The 24,407-nt window shown below is 41.8% G+C and overlaps 1 protein-coding gene across 4 annotated transcripts in view; it reads left to right on the top strand.

Annotated features, from left to right (window-relative positions):
* crtc3 (CREB regulated transcription coactivator 3) overlaps positions 1-24,407 on the top strand; it is a 129,709-nt gene that overhangs the window by 92,328 nt on the left and 12,974 nt on the right. For 2 of the 4 annotated variants that reach the window (XM_034193439.1, XM_034193426.1), the window contains 4 exons: positions 2,415-2,518; positions 17,677-17,715; positions 17,833-17,918; positions 22,828-22,877. In XM_034193439.1, the coding sequence (XP_034049330.1) occupies positions 2,415-2,518; positions 17,677-17,715; positions 17,833-17,918; positions 22,828-22,877 (279 nt within the window). Of the gene's footprint in view, positions 1-2,414; positions 2,519-17,664; positions 17,716-17,832; positions 17,919-22,827; positions 22,878-24,407 lie in introns of all 4 variants that reach the window. The other 2 variants (XM_034193433.1, XM_034193422.1) reach the window with 1 other exon arrangement.

Raw genomic sequence — 24,407 nt, 5'->3', positions numbered from 1 at the left:
TTTTAAGTGGGATTGTTTTTTTTATTTATTTATTTACAATATATCCCCTTTAATAATTGTCTTATTTGAACAAGAGCTGAACTTGGACTGATTTTCATTGTCCATTGTGAATTCTAGTACTCAATAAGAAAAAGCTTCAGAGGGTCTGCTCTGCACTTCAGAGGCTGTGCTTAGCATTTCCATGTGCCTGTCATTGAGATTTCTAATATCTGAGCAGGAGGGCCAACTGCTCAAAAGTACAGTACAGCAGAAGTATCTGTGAGGACCATGCCAACACTTGCCGTAACTGCCTTTGGACGAGGTGTGACGCAATGAAATGCTTTGATTCGTCTGTAAGCAGTTCCTGGGTCACGAGACCACAGCTTGAATCACCTGATCAGATTCCTCTAACAAATGCCTCATTGTCTACTCTCAAGGTCATCACAGCCTCACTTTCTGCACTCCCAGTGCAGCCTAGATTTTCCATCGAGTTGTGTTCTACTCCTCTGGATGATATTCAGAATTCTCTCTGATATGAAAGACCTCCCTTGTGCAGTGACATCAATGTAATCCCCAGCAACTTTCAGGGTTCACTTGCTGAACAACTAACACATTCCAATCAGATCGCCAGTATACATGTTTCAGCGCCCCCTTTTCCACAAATTCCAGGGACCCAGTTTTGACACCACGACACATAACTGCTGGGATATGTGCCTGTAACCCTAACCCTGTACACTTCTAATTTGGCCTTATGATTGTGCAGATATTTAAGAAAATTTAAAAATACAGATGGAGTGAACAGCAGTGGATGTGTGTCTGGATGGACAGGCCAGATGAGTTACACAGATGTACAAAAATTGAGTCACCTCAGCCGAACACAAACGTAATAAATTATATATTATTGTAAAACATTTTCAGCATCTGCCAGAGATGGAAAAGTACTATATTCTTACAGTCCATTTTCCATTTATTTGCCATTTGAACATGTTTTGGAGATCTTCTGTCTGGTGTGTAAGACAGTGTTCTTCATCACATCATCAAACCACCAAATGTGAGAATATCTTTTGTAAGAATGGTTCTCCATTAGTGTTTCAGTTATAAGTATATTCCAATTATATACCCCAGGTGGACTCCAGTTAAGCTCTAGAAACATCTCCAGGATGATCAGTGGAAACAGGACGCACCTGAGATCATTTATGAGCTTCATGGCAAAGGCTGTGAATACTAACAGGCATGTGTTTTCTTAGTTTTATATATGCTATGTCCAGCTCTCTTGCCATTTCTGTGGTAGTCACACGATGTCCCGGATCAACACAGCGTTCAGTTTAGAAATGATCTGGTTGTTCCAGCCTGTCGATGGCCACTCGGTGTGCTGCGCACTCTCTGCCGCTGTGGGCCGTCTTTAAAAAGGTTTTAACACTCCTTAATCCGTGTGACGCCGACAGAATCTCCACCGAAATCCATCTGAATCTTTCAAATGGTTTCCAACTGGCTGTCTCTAACAGCCAGTTTCTGAAAAAAAATTTCATGGAGCAAAGCGGCAGCCTCTCAGCCTTTCCCAGACAATAAAAATCTGACAAGGGGGGTGGACCAGTGTTCACTCAAAGCCTGCCCACAGGCGAATGACGCACCGACAGGCGTGAAAAAACTCACGCATGCGCACAAAGGTTCAAGCTTGTCTGATGCAAGCGCACATGATTCAAATCCATATAGTTTTTGAAAAAAATAAAAAGGTTGATAGTTTTCTTACAGACCTCGTGTATAGATAGATAGAAATTTTCAAGAAAGAACTTTTTTCACATTGTCATTACGGGATATTGTGTGTAGAATTTGATGAAACAACAACAAAAAAGAATTTCATGCATTTTGGAATAAGGCTGTAATCTAAAAAATGGAAAAAAGTGTATTGTTGTGAATACTTTCCGGCTGCATCGTACCTTATTCAACATTCTCATCATCTACATTTGTTTCTGAACATGTATTAAATTCTTTGCTTAAAATTCAGTGGGGGCCATTTATTCTTATCAAGACTATGTTTTGTATGTTTCCTACAAAGTGTGTGGTGTGTGTGTGTGTGTGTGTGTGGGTGTGTGTGTGTGTGTGTGTGTGTGTGTGTGTGTGTAAAAATGTGACAGGTTAATTTGTATCATCCTGTTCTTTATTTCTTCTTTCTTTCTTCTTCTTTCAGGTTTACATTCATAAGATTCTCTGTTTTATTCCACTGTGGAAGCATGTATGCGCATTATTTATTCATGAACTACATCTTTGGTCACAGGGATACTTAGCTAAGGTTGAGATCATAGTCAGTCAGCCCCTGAATGCAGCCTCTGTGGAGGCAGAGCACAAACCAGAATGATTCACTGACCTCCACAGCCCTGAGGAGTAATCTGCCTCGGCACATGGTTCTATAACACTGTGTTCTTCCTCCTACACAGAACCAACTCAGACTCTGCGCTTCACACGAGTGCTATGAACCCGAACCCACAAGACCCCTTTGGCACGAATCAGCAGTTGGGTCGAGGTCCTCCCCAGCGCAATGGTGAGAGAAATACACACTCACACACTATAATGCAAAAGTTTTGCCTTTCATACAAAATTAAATGCAAAAAAGTAGTTTTGAACAAATCATAAAACATTGCTGCCCAAACCCTTCAAATGAGATAAGACATCTTGGGCCTTGATGAATATTTGCAATCTTGCCTCATATTTAAAGCTAGAGTTGGTAGTCCTGGAGAGCTAGGAAGATTTAAAGTAGGTTCCACCCCCTTCCCCGTCAGTGCTCCGTCCAAGCCACGCCCCCACAAACTTGAACAGGTCTCAGCAATTTGTGTTTTGACGGTGGTCAAGGTTAGTTGGATCTTTGTCATGGCTAAAATAACATACAGAGAAGCTACGTTAGCTTTTGGGCTAATACGAGCTACAAAAGTAGCCAAGTTGGAAAATCTTACATGAAAATAACAAATCCCCCGAAGCAAAAGTAATTACTAGGGTTAAGCCGGATACTAGTTTCAGATGAGTATCTGGTACGGATAAAGCATTTTTGACGAGTACGAGCATGATCCGAATAAAACTCATTGGTCTGCTCTGTGTAAGCCTGAGCCCGTCAGATCTCAGAAGCTAAGCAGAGCAGGCTCTGGTTAGTACTTGGACTGGAGACCTCTTTAGAACACCAGCGCTGTGTGTGTTTCTCCAGGTAAAAACTGGAGTTGCGTCAGGAAGGGCATCCGGCGTAAAACTTGTGCCAGTTACCAATGCGGATCTGGCTGTATCCACTGGGGCGACTCCGAGAAAAAAAAAAAAAAAAAAAAAAAAACTGGGAGCAGCAGAATGAACAACAACAATAATATCTGTGCTCGTGCTGAAGGAAGATTCTCATTGGCTAACTGACTGTCTTCATGCTCTGTGATTGGCCAGTCACACAAAGCGCCACGTCCCTCCCTACACAGATACGGCTGTCTGCAGCCTCTCTCTCTCTCTCTCCTCTCGCTCTCCTCTCTCTCCTCTCGCTCTCTCTCCTCTCTCTCTCTCGCTCTCTCTCCTCTCGCTCTCTCTCCTCTCGCTCTCTCTCCTCTCTCTCTCTCTCTCTCACACAGGATCTCTCTCTGTGCTTGGCTTCCGTGCTGTGCTCTCTTCAGCTCACCTCTTTTTCGGTTTGTATATTATTTAAAGTTACTTGGTGAACTTGTTTTGTATCGTGCATTTGACAAGACAGAGCTGAAAACAGCTCATGTCGCGTCGGTCACTGCCTCCACTCCGGTCGTTTTTTTTTTGTTTTTTTTTACCCGGTTTGCTTGCTCTTACTTTGGCTGTGATATGAAGTCAGTTGGAAAACTGCTTCCGACTGAACGTGGTGCTTTTGAGAAGAACACAGTGAACAAGGCTGACATAGTATTTCTCTGTTTGCTCTCACTGGATGTTTGCATGAATCACCAAGTTCACACAGATCATTAAAAATAACAGTCTTACAGACCAATTACACACATACACACATATAGCTGAACACACAAAGTGGCCTATATTAATATTTTTATTGTATATGGCTGCATGCAGTATCTGACACTTTCTCTCTGCAGTTCAAAAAAATATATCTGACACTTTCTCTCTGCAGTTCAAAAAAATAAATTGGTCAGTCGAACAACCTATCTCTCCCTCTCACATAGTCACTCAGTCACACACACATGCACACACAGTCTTGCACACACAGACACACCTTAATCAATATTGTTTAACTTTGTGTGGAAAAAAATCCCAAGAACGTTAGGTAGTAAAAATAAATAAATAATTTTTAAGAAATCATATTTTGGTCATAAAATTAAAAAAGAAAGTTGTGTTGAGTGTGACAACTCTTGTTCATGCATACTTAGTAGTTCATAATTTCCTACGACATTGATGTCAATTCTGAAGCTGTTCTGTTATTCATTCATGCACTTAAGAATATTCTTGTTCTGAGTTTATAAAAAAAACTTGTTCTGTAAAATAGTTACTTTACTGTTTTGATCAAAACATATTCATGTTCTGAGTTTATAAAAAAAAAAACTGATGTAAATAGTTCTTACGTTTGTGATCAAAAACATTGATTTGAATCTCAATTTTGAGTCTGTTCTCTAGTTTTCAAATAAACAATAAATATAGCAACTTCTGATCAATCCATATCAATTTCAGACTTAAAATAATGTACTGATTTAAGCCCTAGCCATGTTGGGTTAAACCACGCCCACTTCCGGCCTTAGGCCACGCCCACTACGAGTACAGATACAGATAGTGGTGTACTCGCTCATCCCTAGTAATTACCTGTCCAACAGAAAGAGAGCAACCTCTGTGTCACTTTCAGACCCTTCAGATGCCTCAGTTTGTTTCCACAGAGAAAATGCAGCACCGATGTTGACTCTCGCCTGACCTCTTGCTTTATCCCGAGCCTTTTCTGCCTCCGGCTTTCTTTTCCTTGGCTTTGTATCGGGTGAGCCGTTAGATGTAACGGTGGAAGTGGTAGTTTCGGCTGTATTCCCTCTGCCATTGTACCGAAGTGAACTTCTTTGTTGAAACAAGATGAGTGTGCACGTGCGGAGGAGGGAGGGACAGAGGGGGGCGTTGAGCCTGGTGATGCGAGCAGGAAGAACTAGACATCTGTTTAGTTCTAGGCATCTGGTTTTTTTTTGATACCGCACCGCGGGGCTTATACTGGTCACTGAGTTTTATCGATCTACAGCTGCTACAGATGTCTGATTTCTTTTTTCGTTCCTTTTTCCTGAATAAATAATGTATTAATGACTGTGTAGAATAGATGGACCATTTCACCCAATATAAACAAAAGTGTTTCTCAGCAGAGTTACAGCTTTAAATAGCATTTGCATCCATCGTGGTGCACAGCTCGATGCCGTGCTGAGGTTAGGCCAGTCACAATAAGTACTATGCTGACTCACCTTTCCACATATAAAGGTGAACACGGTCATTTTTCTGGCCTCAGCTTATCGCACTTTACATCCACATTTGTTGCCATAAGTCACAAACATTTAATTGAATCTCGCTGCTATCTCTTCTATTCCTGTCCTGTAGGAGGCGGGGGCCACCCGCTCTCTTGTTTGCAGCAGCAAGTCAGCCCATTAAAGAACTGTTATTCTATCCAGAAAGTTCAGAAGGATCTATAGAAGTGGCTAAATTATTTTTTTCTTCCTGCATATGAACGTAAAAACCAGCATGTACCAATCCACATTTGTGTTGAATCAGTCATTGAAATCAGTCTGCGCTGCATGCTAGTTTAGAACAGACACCTAATTAAATGGTTGACATTTTCTGTGAATTGGTGTATGATTTCACAGATGGGATGGATGCTGAAATAGCGTCGCTAACTACGATGACTTTAAATCTGTACAGAGTGAGAGTTTGCACCATTGTGCACAAGTCAAACTTAAAATTGGCAAAATATTGAAGGCAGTCTGGCCGTGACAAAAAAGCCTCCGCGTACCTCACTGCACAGTAAATTCATCCAGTCGAACGAGATGCAATCTAATTAAAAAAATGTTTAATGGAAAAAGTTTACGATATTGGACTTTGTCTCACTGTGCTTCCATTCCCCGATGGCTCTCTGCTGCTCACTTGATTAAAGCTACTGTAAGTTTTGAACACAGGTGTAAACATTACATCCATCCAATATTAATATTTTTAACCTTTAAACATTACTTATGACCTATGCATAACATCAGCTGACATGAAATGTAACCCAGAATATTGAAATTTGCACCATATTCAACTTTTACTTAGATTGGCTCAAGTTATGGCTTTCTAAAATAGCTTGGAAAATGACAAATCATGAATTGTTTTATTTTACTCCACTTTGCATAGACCCACTGATGTCTGAAAATGGCCCATCATATGCAGAAAGTGGCCTGACACTGAGGAGCCATTATCCCACACCATCCATTTGAAATATGAATCACTGATTTAGGATTTTTGGCAGCACAGTGGTCTCGTGATTAGCACTGTTGCCTCACAGCGGGAAGGTCATGGGATCAATTCCCACCTGTGGCTTTTTTGTTTAAGTGGTTGAAGATGAGTGAGCGATTTAGGATATTTATTTGTTTCACATTTCAATTCCAATGTTGAATGTTCTTGAGAATTAAAAGTCATTGCTCTTTAAAATGATGTCTTCGCATTTTTATGCAATATTATCATTATATCTATGGCATGAAAATGAAGCAGGCGGTAATGTTGAACACATATCATCCAGCAAAATTTATTCATGTGACAGGCCTAATGATTCAGATACAGTAGTGTGGCCTAAATTGAGAGAGCGGCGTCAACTCAGAACATGGCGCCATATTGTGCCCAACTGCACTGAACTACTGAATGACTCTTTTAGTCCACTGGCTGAGGGGAATCCTGTGGCCATAAAATGCCCCATAAATTTTTCTTCATATCTTTAAACTAGACCATTAAACATATCAAAAACGGCTGGTTAGACTTTTGCTACCCTGGTAGCAAACGAGAAAATTATGTAATCAGCCAAGTGCCCAGCCGGTTGATGAACCTGAGCAATGTCGAAACCCCTCTGGTACAATTTGATGAAAAGTTTGGGTATATTGCTGAGCTTTACCGCGTTCTTGTCTACATTTACTCGATATCAAGCATAATGCCATTCATGAAACATGATCATCAATCAGGAGAAATCTATGAAACGTTATTATATGTATGCGTTTGATTGTTGGCAACATGGAAAGAGGTGCAAGGGGTTAAAGGGTTAATGTTCATGAGCGGATGTAAGACTGACAACTTAAATCTGTTCATCTCTTGCTAAACTGACAACTTAGATGAACAAGCGCAACAGTTACACTCTTGAATTATTAAAAAAAATATGCTGAAGAAACCAGCATAAAATCATGTAGCTATTTACTGAGGCCATATGGATTACTCTTTGGGTTTGTTAACGTTTTGATTATTGTTCACTTTGTGTTATATAACACAAATGAGCCTAAAAGCTTTAACACTATTTTCTAAAATCAGACATAAACAGTTAGGAGGTAACTTCTCCAAGTATACGAGTAAAGCACACTTTCCCTTTGTATTACTTACCGTACTTAGATTGTGCCAGTTTCTTGTTATTTTTGACCCCAAGGACCATAATCGCATATAAATTTGCATAATAAACTGCACAATTATAAGAGGACTCAAATACAACATTTTGAGGTACTTTGGTTATGTGATTTGTAAATCTCAAGATATTCTAATTTATGTTTCCCTTAACCCCCTGAATAATACAGCTACAGAAGCCGAAAGTGGGCGTGGCTGATTACGTAATTTCCTTGCTTGCTACCAGGGTAGCAAAAGTCTAACCAGCCATTTTTGATATGTCTAATGGTCAAGTTTAAAGATACGAAGAAAAATTTGGGGGACATCTTATGGCCACGGGGACCCCCTCAGCCAGTGGATTATTTAGTATTTCAACTTTTTTTTTTAAAATAATTTAACCACATACAGCAACACATCCAGGTACAGGTGCTATCAAAATAAATATAAAAATAGCTAAGCTGTCAAATGTACATAAATTTATGTTGTTTTTATTTAATTAATTTAAAGCCTGATTTATGCTTCTGCAGCTCTGTAACTCCGGGTCCGTGATGTGCGTGGCAGTTTTAAAGATGTCTGACTCTGGTTTATACTGTATTCTGGACTAATTTGACCCCCAACAAGCTTTTTTTGTACATGCGCACTGTGAAAACTATTATAATCTGATGGCAGACGAATGATTGAAAGCAGAAAAGTGTCATATCACAGCCAGCTGTGTTTGATTTAACAGGTGCACATCAAGCTTCAGGTCCCATTCCGAACACTGTTTGGAAAAAATAAACGGTCAGTCGTTTAATCACAGAAATAACTCCGGTCCCACTTTCCTCAAATCGGTCAGTGTTAGAGCGTTGAACTTTAATTTGTACCTCTGCAGACTGCTCATGGTTTTTAATGGAACTACATTGCAATCCGATGTGAGCGATATGTATGTAACCACCAGGTCAAAATACACTCATCTTTAAATGCTTAGTTCAAGTGTCAAATCACAGCCTTTTGCTGTGTCTGGTTTAACAGGTGCACGTCAGGCAGCTGAGCCTGACGTGCTTCAAGTCTGAGCACGGTGTGAAAAAAAACAGTTGGACTTTTAATTACAGAAACAACTCAGGTCCCACATGAGGGGTTTTAATGGAAATACACTGCGATCGGATGGGACATTTTATCTGATGTGAGTGAAAATCTGTTGTACAAAATCCGTTATATACGCTATTTATTTTTACATGGAAAACAATACAAAAATTTGGGGACTTTTTTGTTCAGTGACTGCAAATATCTGGTTTATACAATGATGTTTTAGGTGAGTTTTACTGTACATGGGTCTGAACAATAAATTAACCTCTCAAAACTTTGACGATCAAGTCGACTTCCATCCCACACGGCTGGCTTTATTTTCCAAAATTTTTCTAATGTTCGGATCTGAAGGGAATCTGTACATCTTGAAGCCCTTGCTGTGACTATTTGTGCCTCCAAATGCACAACAACCCGGCATTTTCAGCAAATAAATAAGATGGATTTACATGCACATAGATTAACAGTGAATGCTATTTTGAACCCAAGATGGCACCATGAGTCACGTGAGCGATTCCCCCCACCCGACTGGTCATGTTGCCACGCTCTCTATCTAGGCACACTAGGATACAGTGTCTTCAGAACATGAACAAGAATTTACTTTCAAATGCCAAGGACTGTCTTCAGTTCGAAGCTTATGTAAGCATTAGTTAGTTGATTATGGTTTCATCCTGCAGCAAAAAAAACAAAAAAGGAATGGGGAAAAAACAGCACCGAAAAAATATGTTGATTGTGCTCTTTCACCAATGTACAGCATACAGTGCAAACAAGAACAGCAGCTCAGAGTACTTTGTCACTACTAGCAATAACCAGTGATCTACACCAGTGTTTCCCGACAAGGGTTATGTGTACTCGCTTGGGGGAGAGACTGGGTTTTCAAAAATTCACATAAAAATATAATGAACACGAAAGATCCACATTTTTTGCTGATTCTAAAGCTTCACGTTATATTGCCATAGAGTAAACTCATTGTCAAATGCCTACAGTATTTACTATTGAAGCATCATGAAAAGACGTGAGTTGCAACTATCGAGCCAAAGAAAGCATATTATACGTTACAGTAAGTCTGCTTAGAGCAGGTCATCCTAAAAAAAAAAAAAAAAAGTAACCATGCATGAGGACGAATGAGGGAAGGCACAAATAAAAGGCACCCATAACAACTTGGAGAATTAAGTTTTAGTGACTTTTGTCCTCGGAGAAACTATGCATGGAACACCTTTTTACTGTTTCTTCACTGTTCGCAGGTTTATGTTGGACTGACAGAAAAAGTGATATGCAATGTTAATTTTGCCAGAAGGCAGTAGAATGCCTGTGTTAGAGGTAGGATGAAAACCACTCAGATCTGCCCGCCCACTTCCCTAGGTCTCCCATTCAGTGATATTCATTCAAAAGATACAAAAACATCCAATATTACAAGGGCACAGTGTTCTTATGTGTCACAGCAGAATTATGTGAAAGATTCTGAGAAATGCTGTCAAACCTGATTTAAAATGCATTAAGAATAAAAAAGGTCAGTAGGATCAAAAGAGCTTGTGATGGCTTGTCAGCACAAATTGTTGGGCCAAGGTTGACCAAAATGTAATGCACAAATACTTCTCCAGTTTATTTGAGCATTAAAGGACCTGTCACACCAAAATCATAACAATTTAGATTTAGGCTGTTAGTGACCATCCAATCCGGGATTACTTGGTGCACTTCCCTGACCGGTTTCAAAGTATACGGCATTCGTAACAAGCACCTACGGAGACTGCTGAAAACAAAGTACTCATGAGCACTCATTTTTCCATGTGTTTCCAATGGCATTGATGTAGCTTTGAGGAAAAAGTTACAGTGCGCTTGAATGGAATGTAGCTGCTAACAATAAGAACAGAGCCGCATATTGATTGCAAAGTTTACTTAAGTGTAATGTTGTTATGATGACTCATTGAAGTGATAACTGTTCATTTTGATGCAGTCACGGAAAAAGCAGCAGCCACTCTCCACTGTGAGAAGACTTAGTGCACGTGCATGGCCATTAGTGTAAAACGCAGCCTGTTAAAAACAGTCTCTGCTAAAACCTCAACTTTGTGCACACATAAGTGTTGTCATCAATATTACTGTGAAAACTCTAAGAAATACGTCTGTGTGACAGTCAGTCTGAAAATCAGCAGAGAGGTTCGCATGTACGATAAAACAGCATGCCGCTCCACACACACATCAAGACCCAAAATCCAACAGGCTCTCTCAAAGTAAAACCAAAAAAAAAAAAAAAAAATCAAGTTTCCCAGCTCCTCTGAGGAGAACAAAATGTAAAAGGAAAATACTGAACAGGGCACTCACCCACTTATAGAATGATTTTCAAGTTTAAATATGTAAAGTCCACTCCACCAACAAAGTCGTCACACACTGATTGCGCGCAACCGGCAGACGGAACACAATGTCCAGGTCCACGATAAGTCATCATGCTTGGCTCGCCAGCTGGAGAATAATGTTCAACTGCAGCTCCGCTGCCAGCTCTTAAACTTCTCGTACAATTCTCGTATGTTAGATAGAAAGTCTGTTATCTCCTGAAAATGACGTATTCTGACTTTTTCCAATTTAAGAAATACGTCTGTGTGTTCAGGCAGCCTGTAAAAACAGCATCGTGGAGACATTCCACGTGCGTGTTCCTTGTGGCAGTAAAATAGCTTCATGCAACACAAACAGCAGTGTCACCACACATTAGATTCCAAAATCTGACAGATTGAAAAAATGAAGAGTATTGGGGTGAAGTGTGTCATCTTCTCTCTGTGTATCTCTGTCGTCTGCTCTGTAAATCCAAGCCATCACTTTCGAATGAAAGTTCATAAGGTTTGTTATCGAATGTAGCAGCGTTTGTTTCACTCTGTTGGCCATCGGAATGGAGGAATAATTAGCAGTAAAATACATAAGGGACCACTAATTATCACCGCATGAGCGCAGATAGATTTACAATCTTGAATACTTTGATGTTGTGTTGTTAACCAGCATGTTAAATAACATGTCCTTTAACTCCAAGGCATATTCAGTGTCTAAAGAAAACTGTTTGTAAAAGTGATGACTTGTACAACCCCTTGCAAAAATTATGGAATCACCGGCCTCGGATGATGTTCATTCAGTTGTTTAATTTTGTAGAAAAAAGCAGATCACAGACATGACACAAAACTAAAGTCATTTCAAATGGCAACTTTCTGGCTTTAAGAAACACTATAAGAAATCAAGAAAAAAAGATTGTGGCAGTAACGGTTACTGCGGTAACTGAATGAACATCCTCCGAGGCCGGTGATTCCATAATTTTTGCCAGGGGTTGTATTAAAACTAATCCTTATCTAATCCTTAGATGTTAATAATGAACTCTGAAAATTGAAGCACTATATATGAAAATGGCTGATTGTTAAAGGTTTGCTATCAGTCTGCGCACACTGTCAGTACATGTTTCATTTAAACTCCATTGTGATGTTGAACACAGACACAATTACAGAAATTGTCACTGTCCAGTTCCTTATGGACCAGCCTGTATGACTTTATTAATGTCTTTCCTAAATGTTAGCTGAACTACCCGTAGGGAATTGTGCAGTATATGCAATTTGTAGTTTACTAAAAGATTCACATACAGTGCATGTGGTAAGTATTCACAGTACTTCATTTATTCCACATGTTGTTACAGCCTTAGTCCTAAATGGATGAAATTAATTTTCCCCCCTCAAAATTCTACACACAATATCCCATAATGATGATATAGATATATACATACAGTGGGGTAAAAAAGTATTTACTCAGCCCCTGATTGTGCAAGTCCTCCTACTTAGAAAGATGAGAGAGGTCTGTAATTGTCAACATAGGTACACTTCAACTGTGAGAGACAAAATGAGAAAAAAAGTCCAGGAAATCACATTGTAGGATTTTTAAAGAATTTAATTGTAAACCATGGTCGAAAATAAGTATTTGGTCACCCACAAACAAGCAAGATTTCTGGCTCTCACAGACCTGTAAGTTCTTCTTTAAGAAGCTCTTCTGTCCTCCACTTGTTACCTGTATTAATGGCACCTGTTTGAACTCGTTATCTCTGTAAAAGACACCTATCCACAGCCTCAAACAGTCAGACTCCAAACTCAACCATGGCCAAGACCAAGGAGCTGTTGAAGGACACCAGGAAGAAAGAACATTGTAGATGTGCACCAGGCTGGGAAGAGTGAATCTACAATAGTCAAGCAGGTTGGTTGGTGTGAATAAATCAACTGTAGGAGCAATTGTAAGAAAATGGAAGACATACAAGACCATTGATGATCTCCCTCGATCTGGGGCTCCACACAAGATCTCATCCCGTGGGTTCAAAATGATCATGAGAATGGTGAACAAAAATCCCAGAACTACACGGAGGGACCTGATGAATGACCTGCAGAGAGCTGGGACCAAAGTAACAAAGGCTACACACTATGCAGGGAGGGACTCAAATCCTGCAGTGCCAGGCGTGTCCCCCTGCTTAATGTCCAGGCCCGTCTGAAGTTTACCAGAGAGCATATGGATGATCCAGAAGAGGATTGGAAGAATATCATGTGATCAGATGAAACCAAAATAGAACATTTTGGTAAAAACTCAACTCATCGTGTTTGGAGGAAGAAGAATGCTGAGTTGCATTCCAAGAACACCATATCTGCTGTGAAGGATGGGGGAGGAAACATCATGCTTTGGGGCTGTTTTTCTGCAAAGGGGACAGGACGACTGATCCATGTTAATGGAAGAATGAACATGGCCATGTATCATGAGATTTTAAACCAAAACCTCCTTCCATCAGTGAGTGCATTGAAGATGCAACGTGGCTGGGTCTTCCAGCATGACAATGATCCCAAACACACTGCTCGGGCAACGAAGGAGTGGCTCCGTAAAAAGCATATCAAGGTCCTGGAGTGGCCAAGCCAGTCTCCAGACCTCAACCCCATAGAAAATTTGTTGAGGGAGTTGAAAGTCCATGTTGCCCAGCGACAGCTCCAAAACATCACTGCTCTAGAGGAGATCTGCATGGAGGAATGGGCCAAAATACCAGCTACAGTGTGTGCAAACCTGGTGAAGACTTACAGGAAATGTTTGACCTCTGTCATTGCCAACAATGATTATTTTACAAAGTATTGAGTTGAACTTTTCAGGGGTGGTGGCCAAGTGGTTAAGGCACTTGGTTTCAGTGCGGAAGGTTCCCGGTTCAAATCCCACCCCTACCACATTTCTCCATGTAATGTGGAGTTGCGTCAGGAAGGGTATCCGGCGTAAAATTTGTGCCAATTCAACATGCAGATCCACCTTGTATTTGCTGTGGCGACCCCAAGTATAAAAACAAGGGAGCAGCTGAAGGGACTTAAGCCCAGGTTACACATAGACGGTTTTGTCGGTGGGCAGTACGTAGACCAAAGTTCGCAGTAGTTCTGGCTGTTTTTGCGGTGGAAAGGGGCGAAGCATTTTGCCGGCGTTTTGGGCGCCGTACTAGCCGCAAATGCACAGATAAAACGTAGCTAAATCCGCCGAATAAAGCGCCATTTTGACGCCGTAGCATCCGGCACACGTCAGGCAGCATGGGTTAATACCCAGTTCTATCCTTTACAATCGCAGGTTAAGACGCGCGCGAGAACGGCGGTGTTCTGCTGCCGCCGATAATGCCCTGTGTACCGCTGGATTTATCGATGGCAAATCCTGCGTTACTCCAGGAACTTTGCATATAGGCACCGCCCCCATAGTATAATAGGCTGAAGCAGCTGTCAACTGCAGGGGAGGGAGCTCATCTCTCAGCCTTTATTCTCCTTTCCTTTCCCCCTCCTCAACGTGTTGCTCGTCTCCACTACAGGGCTCTCCTCTGCTTCTGAACCAGACCTCTTGGTAGTCCTTGCCGCTGCCAGGTTTCTTTAGGAGGCATACTGGAGCTTCTCTGCAAAAATATCTGGAGCTGGCCGCGAGTGAGAGGCCTGCATGCAGCGCGCTAGCGTTTATATTGACCGCTGCCTATCGGCCGTTTGGAACACCGTAACCGGAGGTGGCGTTTAGAACGACTTACTGTCCGCTAGCAGGGCTGTTTTATCTGCCTCTGTCGCGCCGGTTTAAAAACGCCCTTGAGGACACCGATGTGGGCTCTATCGCCGTTTTACACGCCGTTGGTTAGGGATACAACGCTGGCCGCCAATTACGGCGGTGTAAACTGTGGCACTACAAGAAGGGGTGGGATGAAAAGGTGATTAAAAAATATCAAACGCCGTTGTTCGCGTTGTCTCCGTCGTCACGCGAATTCTCCGGGAGCGCTCCCGGAATTATTCGACATGTTGAATAATTTTTTCTACGACTCCCGGTAAAGCCGGAAGTAAGCCACGCCCCGAGTGCCGGCGTTGACAACGGCGTGGGATCCTTAAGACGGCCAAAAACTCTTCCGGGACGCTTCCGGGAGCTCTTACCGTCTATGTGTAAACGGGGCTTTACTTACATTGAGTTGAACTTTTATCATTGACCAAATACTTATTTTCCACCATAATTTACAATAAATAATTAAAATCCAACATGTGATTTCCTGGATTTTTTTTTTTTCTCATTTTGTCTCTCATATTGAAGTCTACCTATGATGAAAATTACAGACCTCTCTTATCTTTCTAAATAGGAGAACTTGCACAATCAGGGACTGACTAAATACTTTTTGCCCCACTGTTTGTGTGTGTGTGTGTGTGTGTGTATGTGTGTGTATATATATATATATATATATTATATATATATATATATATGTGTGTATATATATATATATATATATATATTATATGTGTGTGTGTGTGTGTATGTTCCAAAATTTTTTGCACTACTCCATAGCTTACAGTATGCATGCATATATTAATATACAGTACATATTTTATATTTAAACAATTTTTTGAGGTGTATAAGATGTCTTGGTTTTTTAGTGGTATACAGTAGCTCTTTGGGGAGCACTCCCAATGTTCCGCCCCCCCCCCCCCCCCCCCCCCCACTGCCACAATGACAATAAAGACTATTCTATTTGGAACAATACAGACATATGTTTATTCACTTGTACATTTGTATTGTGGTGTGTAGAGCATGAATCATACTTTTTGATGCCTGTCATTGTGGAAAGTGTTTCTACAAGGCATTATGGTCTTTTCCGTGAGCCTTAGAACTCATTGCTGAGCGTTAATTGCCATTTCTAGGAGAGCAGTGAGGCCGTGATGCCTGGGGGTGGGCCATGTTGATGTTGATGCACCAAGATGTTAATAGGTTTTGAGTAATGATAAATCTTGGACTGCCTACAGCAATATAGGGATTAAAGCTATGAGTCACAAGCCACTGTGGTGGAAACAGTTGTAGCAGAGTTTAGTTCTAGTCTTTTTAGTTTCGTCTTTTCTGTCATGCTGTCAATGGAAAAAGGCATCAGTCAGGGGAGACCTAGCGTAGTAAACACAGCAGGCGATAGGTCGACGATTGGTTCTGTGCTGCAGCAACAGTGATTTCCACCCATCCTGTGTGTATTCTTGAACCATTCTCAGTGTAAAGGATCCAGCAAAGAACATAAGGCCAGCCATTTTTTTCCATCCCAGTTTTCCCCCTTTCCATTCCATTTGCGCCTTCTCTGAGCAACAGCAACTCTGTACCTTTGAAAGGCAAATGAAGTGATGCCAGACTGATGTATCGCCTCATTGTCCAAATTGTTGCAAATGAAGGGGCCTTACAGAGAATGAGAGCATGGCATGGGTCGGCGATGAATCAGAGATGAACGTAAGAGAAACTGAGTTTAAATCTAAGCACTGTGGCTTGAAGAAGACAGGAGAAAATTAAAGTTGGATTTCTAAAAATAGGAAACAGTGTTGGACACAGAATTAAGAAGCCAGGAGAAAAACTAAATAGCCACGTACATATCCTTCGCTGATTTGAGAGAGAGAGAGAGAGAGAGAGAGATCGAGAGAGAAGATATAGATAGAGATCGAAAGAGAGACAGAGAGACACTTTGCGGAGGACACCAGCATCATTGGTCTCATCCAGGGTGGTGATGAGGCTGCATGCAGACAGGAGGTGACACAGTTGGTCCTCTGCTGTAGTCAGAACAAACTGGAGCTGAACCTGCTCAAGACTGTGGAGGTGATAGTGGACTTCAGGAGAAACCCACCATCACTACCCCCACCCCCCGGCCATCCTCAACAACACTGTGTCTACTGGATCTGAAGTGGACCTGCCACACAGACTCCATCAGGAAAAAGGCTCAGCAGAGAATGTACTTCCTCAAACAGCTCAGGAAGTTCAACCTGCCCCAGGAACTGCTCATCATCTTCTACACATCCAGTCTGTCCTGTGCATCTCCATCCCTGTTTGGTTTCCCTCTGCCCCCAACCATGACAGGCACAGACTCCCAACGAACTGGCAGGTCTGCAGAAAAAAAATAATTGGAGCCAGCCTGCCCTCCATCCAGGACTTAAACCGGTCTAGGACCAGGAAGTGAGCTGGTAACATCTCTGCAGACCCCTCACACCCTGGACACACACTGTTTAAACTCCTCCCCTCTGGTCGAGGTTACAGAGTTCTGTACGTTAAAACAACCAGAGACAGGAACAGTTTCTTTCCACACGCCATCGCACTGATAAACAATTGAATTATTTAGTGTTTAGTCTATATTTGTACAGCGAGAGTACAGTTCAGGCCAGTGTCAAATTCCTTGTATTCTTGTAGATACTTGACAAATAAAGGCTTTACTGATTCTGATTTGTGGCATGGAAAACAAAAATTCCACAGTCACCTTTTCTGTCTGTGAACCCCCGCAGAGCCTCTCTTTTTTTCTTTCCTCCACTTTGTGACTAATTACATGATGCCAGATGCTCAGCTGTTGTCTTTAGGAAACTGAGCAGTAATTATGGTGTGTATCTCAAAGGGCCTGTTCTATCATATAGACTAGTTATTGTGCTGTAGATAGCAGAATAATCTCAACTGTCAGTAAATGTTGATTATCCTCTAAAGTTATTCTTTGTTTTTCTTCTTTTACAAAAATTTCTCCATCTCCCTTTCCTTTTCCTCTGTTTTGTTTTCTTTCCCATGGAGGCTGGCATGCAGCAAGTGCAAATGAGGTTGAGGTGGATGGCTCCGGAGATAGTGAGTTTCACCTTTCTTTGATAATCAAGATGTCACACTCGTCCCAGTCCATGATTGAGGATTTGATCAGTTTGTCTGCTGACGACAGGTGTGATTTATTTCGTCTTCTGTCTGCAGTCTTCTCCTTCCCTAGCTTGCCAAATGAGGAGAGTCTAATAGGTGTCAGCAAGCCCCTCCCCAAGCAGCTGTGGGAGGCAAAGAAGGTGAGACTCAAGGCCGAGAGTTGGCTTCATTTATTACACTCTGTCTGAGTGATGCATTATGTCCATGACAGTTCCACAGGAGAAATTATTTGCAGGCAACTTTGTATAAATGTCTAATCTACGTACCCTAGACTTACTTTTAATAAATGTATTTATTTTCTCATTTTTACCATCCCTTTAGGGGATCCCTTTTATATTTTTATATATTTTTATTAAAAAAAGTTTCCACTCAGAACAAGACAATATTCGACTGTGGTCCCCAGAGAACTCAATACAGTTGATAAAGTTCATGCATTTAGCAGGGCATGCTTAGGAGTAATTGTCACACAATGGTTCTGGTACATATACATCAGTACCATAAACCATAAAAATACTGCATATTCAGTATTTCACTATTTTGGGCTACGTTGTCAATTTTTAACGTGATATTTTGTAGTTATTCTGATATGTATGTGTATAAATAGATATGTTGACACAGTGGAACATGCCTGTGCTTGTTCAGCGAGGCCCATGTAAAGAAGGCATTTTGTTTGCATGCAGTTAATGATGCCTTATTGCCAGTGGTAGCTGGTGGTCACATTGGGTGGGTGAGTGCAAAAATACAGTGATTATGATGATGTCAGTACTTTGGTTGATCGTCTGCCTCCAGAGATAAAATACAGTTAGCAGTCATGCCCATTTCAATTGCTCATATATATATATATATATTCATGATTTTCCTTTATAAATCATAGGTTGTGTGGATCAGAAATTTCAGTTAAATATATAGCAGACAAACACACTGATATTTGAGAAGTGAAATGAAGTTTCTAGTATTTACAGAAAGTGTGCAATAACTATTTAAAATTAGGCAGGTGCATAAATTTGGGCACCCTTGTCATTTTATTAATTTCAATACATTTAGCACTAATTATTGGAACACAAAATTGGTTTGGTAAGGTCATTGACCCTTGACCTCCTTACACAAGTGAATCCAATCATGAGAAAGAGTATTTAAGGTGGCCATTTGCAAATGTTTCCCCTCTTTGCATCTTTTCTAATGAGTGGCAACATGGGAGCCTCTAAACAACTTTCAAATGACCTGAAAACAAAGATTGTTCAACATCATGGTTTAGGGGAAGGATACAAAAAGCTATCTCAGAGATTTCAGCTGTCAGTTTCCACTGTGAAGAATATAGTGAGGGAATGGAAGACCACAGGCACAGTACTAGTTAAGGCCTGAAGTGGCAGGCCAAGAAGTATCTCAGTAAAGCTGAAGTGAAGGATGATGGGAACAGTCATAGTCAACCCACAAACCTGCTCCAAAGATCTACAACATGATCTTGCGCAGATAGTGTCTCTGTGCATCGTTCAGCTATACGAGGTCTGTCCGTAAAGTATCGTACCTTTTTATTTTTTTCAAAAACTATATGGATTTCATTCATATGTTTTTACGTCAGACATGCTTGAACCCTCGTGCGCATGCGTGAGTTTTTCCACGCCTGTCGGTGATGTCATTCACCTGTGAGCACGCCTTGTGGAAGGAGTGGTCCCGCCCCCTCATCGGATTTTCATTGTCTGGAAATGGCGGAATGAAAAGGACTTTTTTTCCATCAGAATTTTTTCAGAAGCTGTTAGAGACTGGCACCTGGAAACCATTCGAAAAATTTATCTGGCTTTCAGGGAAAATTTTACGGGCTTCACAGAGAATAAGGACTTTAACTACAGGTTTAAGGACCCCTTTAAAGGACGGTCGGTGCGCCGCGCTGCGAGCTGCGACGATGCGGCACAAACCACTGGATCATTTCTAAGCTGATGGCTCTGTGGATACGAGACCGTCGTGTGCTCTTTCTCTGGTTATCACAAGACCTGGACATCAGCCATTTTCCGTCAGATTTCACTTTTAACAAGAGATTTTGTCATGGAAAGCCGCGCGGAGGCTTCGCGCGTCACGACCGATTCGCTGATGAAGCGAGACAAAGGAACACCTCCGTTTCGGCGTGTTATAGGACAAGTTGGGACATGTCTATCTCGGCTTTCAGTGCTTACCAGTCGAGTGAGTATAAAAGAACTTGTGAAGCCCGTAAAATTTTCACTGAAAGCCAGATAAATTTTTCGAATGGTTTCCAGGTGCCAGTCTCTAACAGCTTCTGAAAAAATTCTGATGGAAAAAAAGTCCTTTTCATTCCGCCATTTCCAGACAATGAAAATCCGACGAGGGGGCGGGACCACTCCTTCCACAAGGCGTGCTCACAGGCGAATGACGTCACCGACAGGCGTGGAAAAACTCACGCATGCGCACGCGGGTTCAAGCATGTCTGACGTAAAAACATATGAATGAAATCCATATAGTTTTTGAAAAAAATAAAAAGGTACGATACTTTACGGGCAGACCTCGTATAGTGCACTTTGCACAAAGAGATGCTGTATGATGCTGTAATTCAGAGGAAGCCTTTTCTGCGTACACGCAACAAACAGAGTTGCTTGAGGTATGCTAAAGCACATTTTTGTAGGCTTAGTAGTGTGATGCCCCTGTAGTTGGCACACACTCTCTGGTCGCCCTTTTTAAATATGGGGACCACCACCCCAGTTTGCCACTTCTTAGGCACTGTCCCAGACCTCAACGGAATGTTGAAGAGACGTCTCATCCAAGACAGTCCCTCCACACCCAACACCTTCAGGCTTGGTGCATGGATCTCATCAACCCCCGGGCCTTGCCACTGTTGAGTTGTTTGACTACCTCAGTGACTTCCACAAGGAAAACTGATGAAAATCCCCCATCAGCTTCCAGCTCTGCCCGTACTATAGAGGGCACTCCGGTCTAAAAGAGTGTCTAAAAGAGTGACTATTATTTTGGTATTTTCTCTAAAGTTTTCAGTGGTATAGTGCTCGTAGCGGTAGACATCATGTCAATTAGTGCGGCTGAATCACGCATGCTTCATATGCAAATAGCCATAATATTAAAGCATATTTTAAAGCTATACATAATACCATGAAACCGTGGTATTTTTGCCCACGGTTATCATACCGTCCAAATCTCATACCGGCCCATGCCTATTCACATGGATTCCAGTCAATATCGGCAGATTCTTGAGAACAATGTTCATGAATCAGTGGCAAAGTTGAAGTTGCGTCGGGGCTGGCTCTTTCACCAAACACAGCTCAAGATCTACTAAGGCATTCATGCAAAGGAACAAGTACAGTGTTCTGGAATGGCTATCTCAGTCCCCAGACCTGAATATTATTGAAAATCTGTGGTGTGATTTTAAGTGGGCTGTCCATGCTCAGAAACCAACAAACCTCACTGAACTGGAAGTGTTTTGTAAAGAATGGTCCAAAATGCCTTCAGCCAGAATCCAGACTCTCATTAGCAGCTATAGGAAGCGTTTACAGGGTGTTATTTCTGAAAAAGGAGGATGTGCTAAATATTGATTTTTTTTTTTTTTTTTTATTGCCCAAATTTTTGCACCTGCCTAATTTTCTTTAAAGAATTATTGCACACTTTTTGTAAATCCTATAAACTTCATTTCACTTCGCAATTATCACTGTGTTTGTCTGCTATATGATATATTTAACTGAAATAGCTGATCCAAACAATCAATGTTTTATAAAGTCTTCAGGGGTGACCAAACCTTTTGTATGTGAAGTTTTGGGCACCCCTGATAATTTTGGCATTAAAATTACACACCTTCTCCAAGTCCACAAAACACATGTAGATTGGATGGCCTACTCCCAGGCACCTTCCAGGATCCTTGTAAGAGTGAAGAGCTGGTTGGTTGTTCCACAACCAGGACAGAACCCGCATTGTTCCTCTTCAATCGGAGGTTCGATTATCGGCCGAACCCTCCTTTCCAACACCCTGGAGTAGACTTTACCAGGGAGGCTGAGTAGTGTGATGCCCCTGCAGTTGGCACACACTCTCTGGTCGCCCTTTTTAAATATGGGGACCACCACCCCAATTTGCCACTCCTTAGGCACTGTCCCAGACCTCAACGCAATGCTGAAGAGACGTCTCATCCAAGACAGTCCCTCCACACCCAGCAACTTCAGCCTTTGTGCACGGATCTCTGATGTAGGAGTTCCTCAAAGTGTTCCTTCCAGTGTTGGATTACATCCTCATTTGAGGTCAGTAGAGTCCCATCCTTACTGTAGACAGCTTGGGTGGTTCCCCGTTTTCAGCTGCTGAGGTGCCTCACGGTCCGCCAGAACCACCTTGGTGCCGACCGACTGTGCCGACCACCTTGGTGCCGACCAACGTCCTTCTCCATGGCTGCTCCCAACTCCTTCCACACCTGCTGCTTTGCGTCCTCCAGAGCAGAGGCTGCTGCCCTTCGGGCCCGTCGATACCTTGCAACTGCCTCCAGAGTCCTCCGAGATAACACATACCGGAAGGACTCTATCTTCGGTGGACAAATGACTGGTTATGAATTAATAATCCTCATTCATACTGCAGCCATCTTCAGTCAGAAAACTGTCTGTCTGCTGTCATTCACTAAATGCTGGAAGAAAGAATAATCAACCTTGTTTGCTATTGTCTATTACTTGCCATCATCACACATTCACAAAATTCGGGGTTGATTGAAGTCAGCCGAAAAGCTCATCAGATCAAGGAGGCATGCCAGACACCTATGACATCCTACACTGTGAAGATCAACAAAAGCTGAGGTTTTTGATAGTTTGGGCTGTGGAAAACCAAGCCTATTTAATTCAATCCTGTGTTTTTCTTGTGATTGTTTGGTGCTGTTGCTGCACTTGGTAGCACGAAAATATTTTATCTTGTAAAAGATTGGGGGTGCTTCGTCCCGTTGGCCCATTTATTCCAACTATCCCTGCTTGTTGCTAATTGCATTGTCCCGGTGGCCACAGAGACCCCAGTTAATCATATAATTGCACATTCACCTCAGCTAAGTGACCTTTTTTTCTATTTTAGATCCAGTCTCTAGCATCAAGGCCTAAATCCTGTGAAGTTCCTGGAATCAAGTAAGTCTAAGAAGAACAGCACATGCTTAAAGAGTTTATCTTAAAATATGCTATGAAATAGAAGTTAATTTACTATATGTCTGGCAATTTTAGCATGTTTGTATAAAGGTGGTTAATTGTCTGTGGAAATAGATTATAATAAATAGTGATAAGATGTAGAGAGAGATGATAATACAGTGAGGAAAATAAGTATTTGAACACCCTGCAATTTTGCAAGTTCTCCCACTTAGAAATCATGGAGGGGTCTGAAATTTTCATCTTAGGGCATGTCCACTGTGAGAGACATAACCTAAAAAAAAAAAAATCCGGAAATCACAATGTATGATTTTTTTTTTTAATAATTTATTTGAATGTTACTGCTGCAAATACGTATTTCAACACCTGTGACAATCAGTGTTAATATTTGCTACAGTAGCCTTTGTTTGCAATTACAGAGGTCAAACGTTTCCTGTAGTTTTTCACCAGGTTTGCACACACTGGTCCACTCCTCCATAAAGATCTTCTCTAGATCTTTCAGGTTTGGAGTTTCAGCTCCCTCCAAAGATTTTCTATCGAGTTCAGGTCTGGAGACTGGCCAGGCCACTCCAGGACCTTAAAATGCTTCTTACGGAGCCCCTCCTTAGTTGCCCTGGCTGTGTGTTTGGGGTCATTGTCACGCTGGATGACCCAGCCATGACCCATCTTCAGTGCGCTTACTGAGGGAAGGAGGTTGTTTGCCAAAATCTCGCAATACATGACCCCATCCATCCTCCCTTCAATACGGTGCAGTCGTCCTGTCCCCTTTGCAGAAGAACACCCCCAGAGTATGATGTTTCCACCCCCATGCTTCACGGTTGGGATGGTTTTCTTGGGGTTGTTCTCATCCTCTAAACATGGTAAGTGGAGTTGATTCCAAAAAGCTCTATTCTGGTCTCATCTGACCACATGACCTTCTCCCATGCCTCCTCTGGATCATCCAGATGGTCACTGGTGAACTTCAAATGGGCCTGGACATGTGCTGGCTTGAGCAGGGGGACCTTGCTGCCCTGCAGGATTTTAAACCATGACAGCATCATGTGTTACTAATGTAATCTTTGTGACTGTGGTCCCAGCTCTCTTCAGGTCATTGACCAGGTCCTCCTGTGTAGTTCTGAGCTTTCTCAGAATCATCCTTACCCCACAAAGTGAGAGCTTGCATGGAATCCCAGACCGAGGGAGATCTTGTGTTTCTTCCACTTTCTAATAAATAATCATAACAGTTGTTGTCTTCTACCAAGCTGCTTGCCTGTTGTCCTGTAATCCATCCCAGCCTTGTGCAGGTCTACAGTTTTGTACCTGGTGTCCTTAGACAGCTCTTTGGTCTTGGCTATGGTGGACAGGTTGGAGTGTGATTGATTGTGTGAACAGGTGTCTTTTATACAGGTAACAAGTTCAAAGAGGTGCATTTAATACAGGTAAAGAGTGCAGAATAAGAGGGCTTCTTAAAGAAAAATTAACAGGTCTGTGTGAGCCAGAATTCTTGCTGGTTGGTAGGTGTTCAAATACTTATTT

Source organism: Thalassophryne amazonica, chromosome 2 (assembly GCF_902500255.1).
Source record: "Thalassophryne amazonica chromosome 2, fThaAma1.1, whole genome shotgun sequence".
Classification (NCBI taxonomy): Eukaryota; Metazoa; Chordata; class Actinopteri; order Batrachoidiformes; family Batrachoididae; genus Thalassophryne; species Thalassophryne amazonica.
This window is presented reverse-complemented; position numbering and strand designations above follow the sequence as displayed.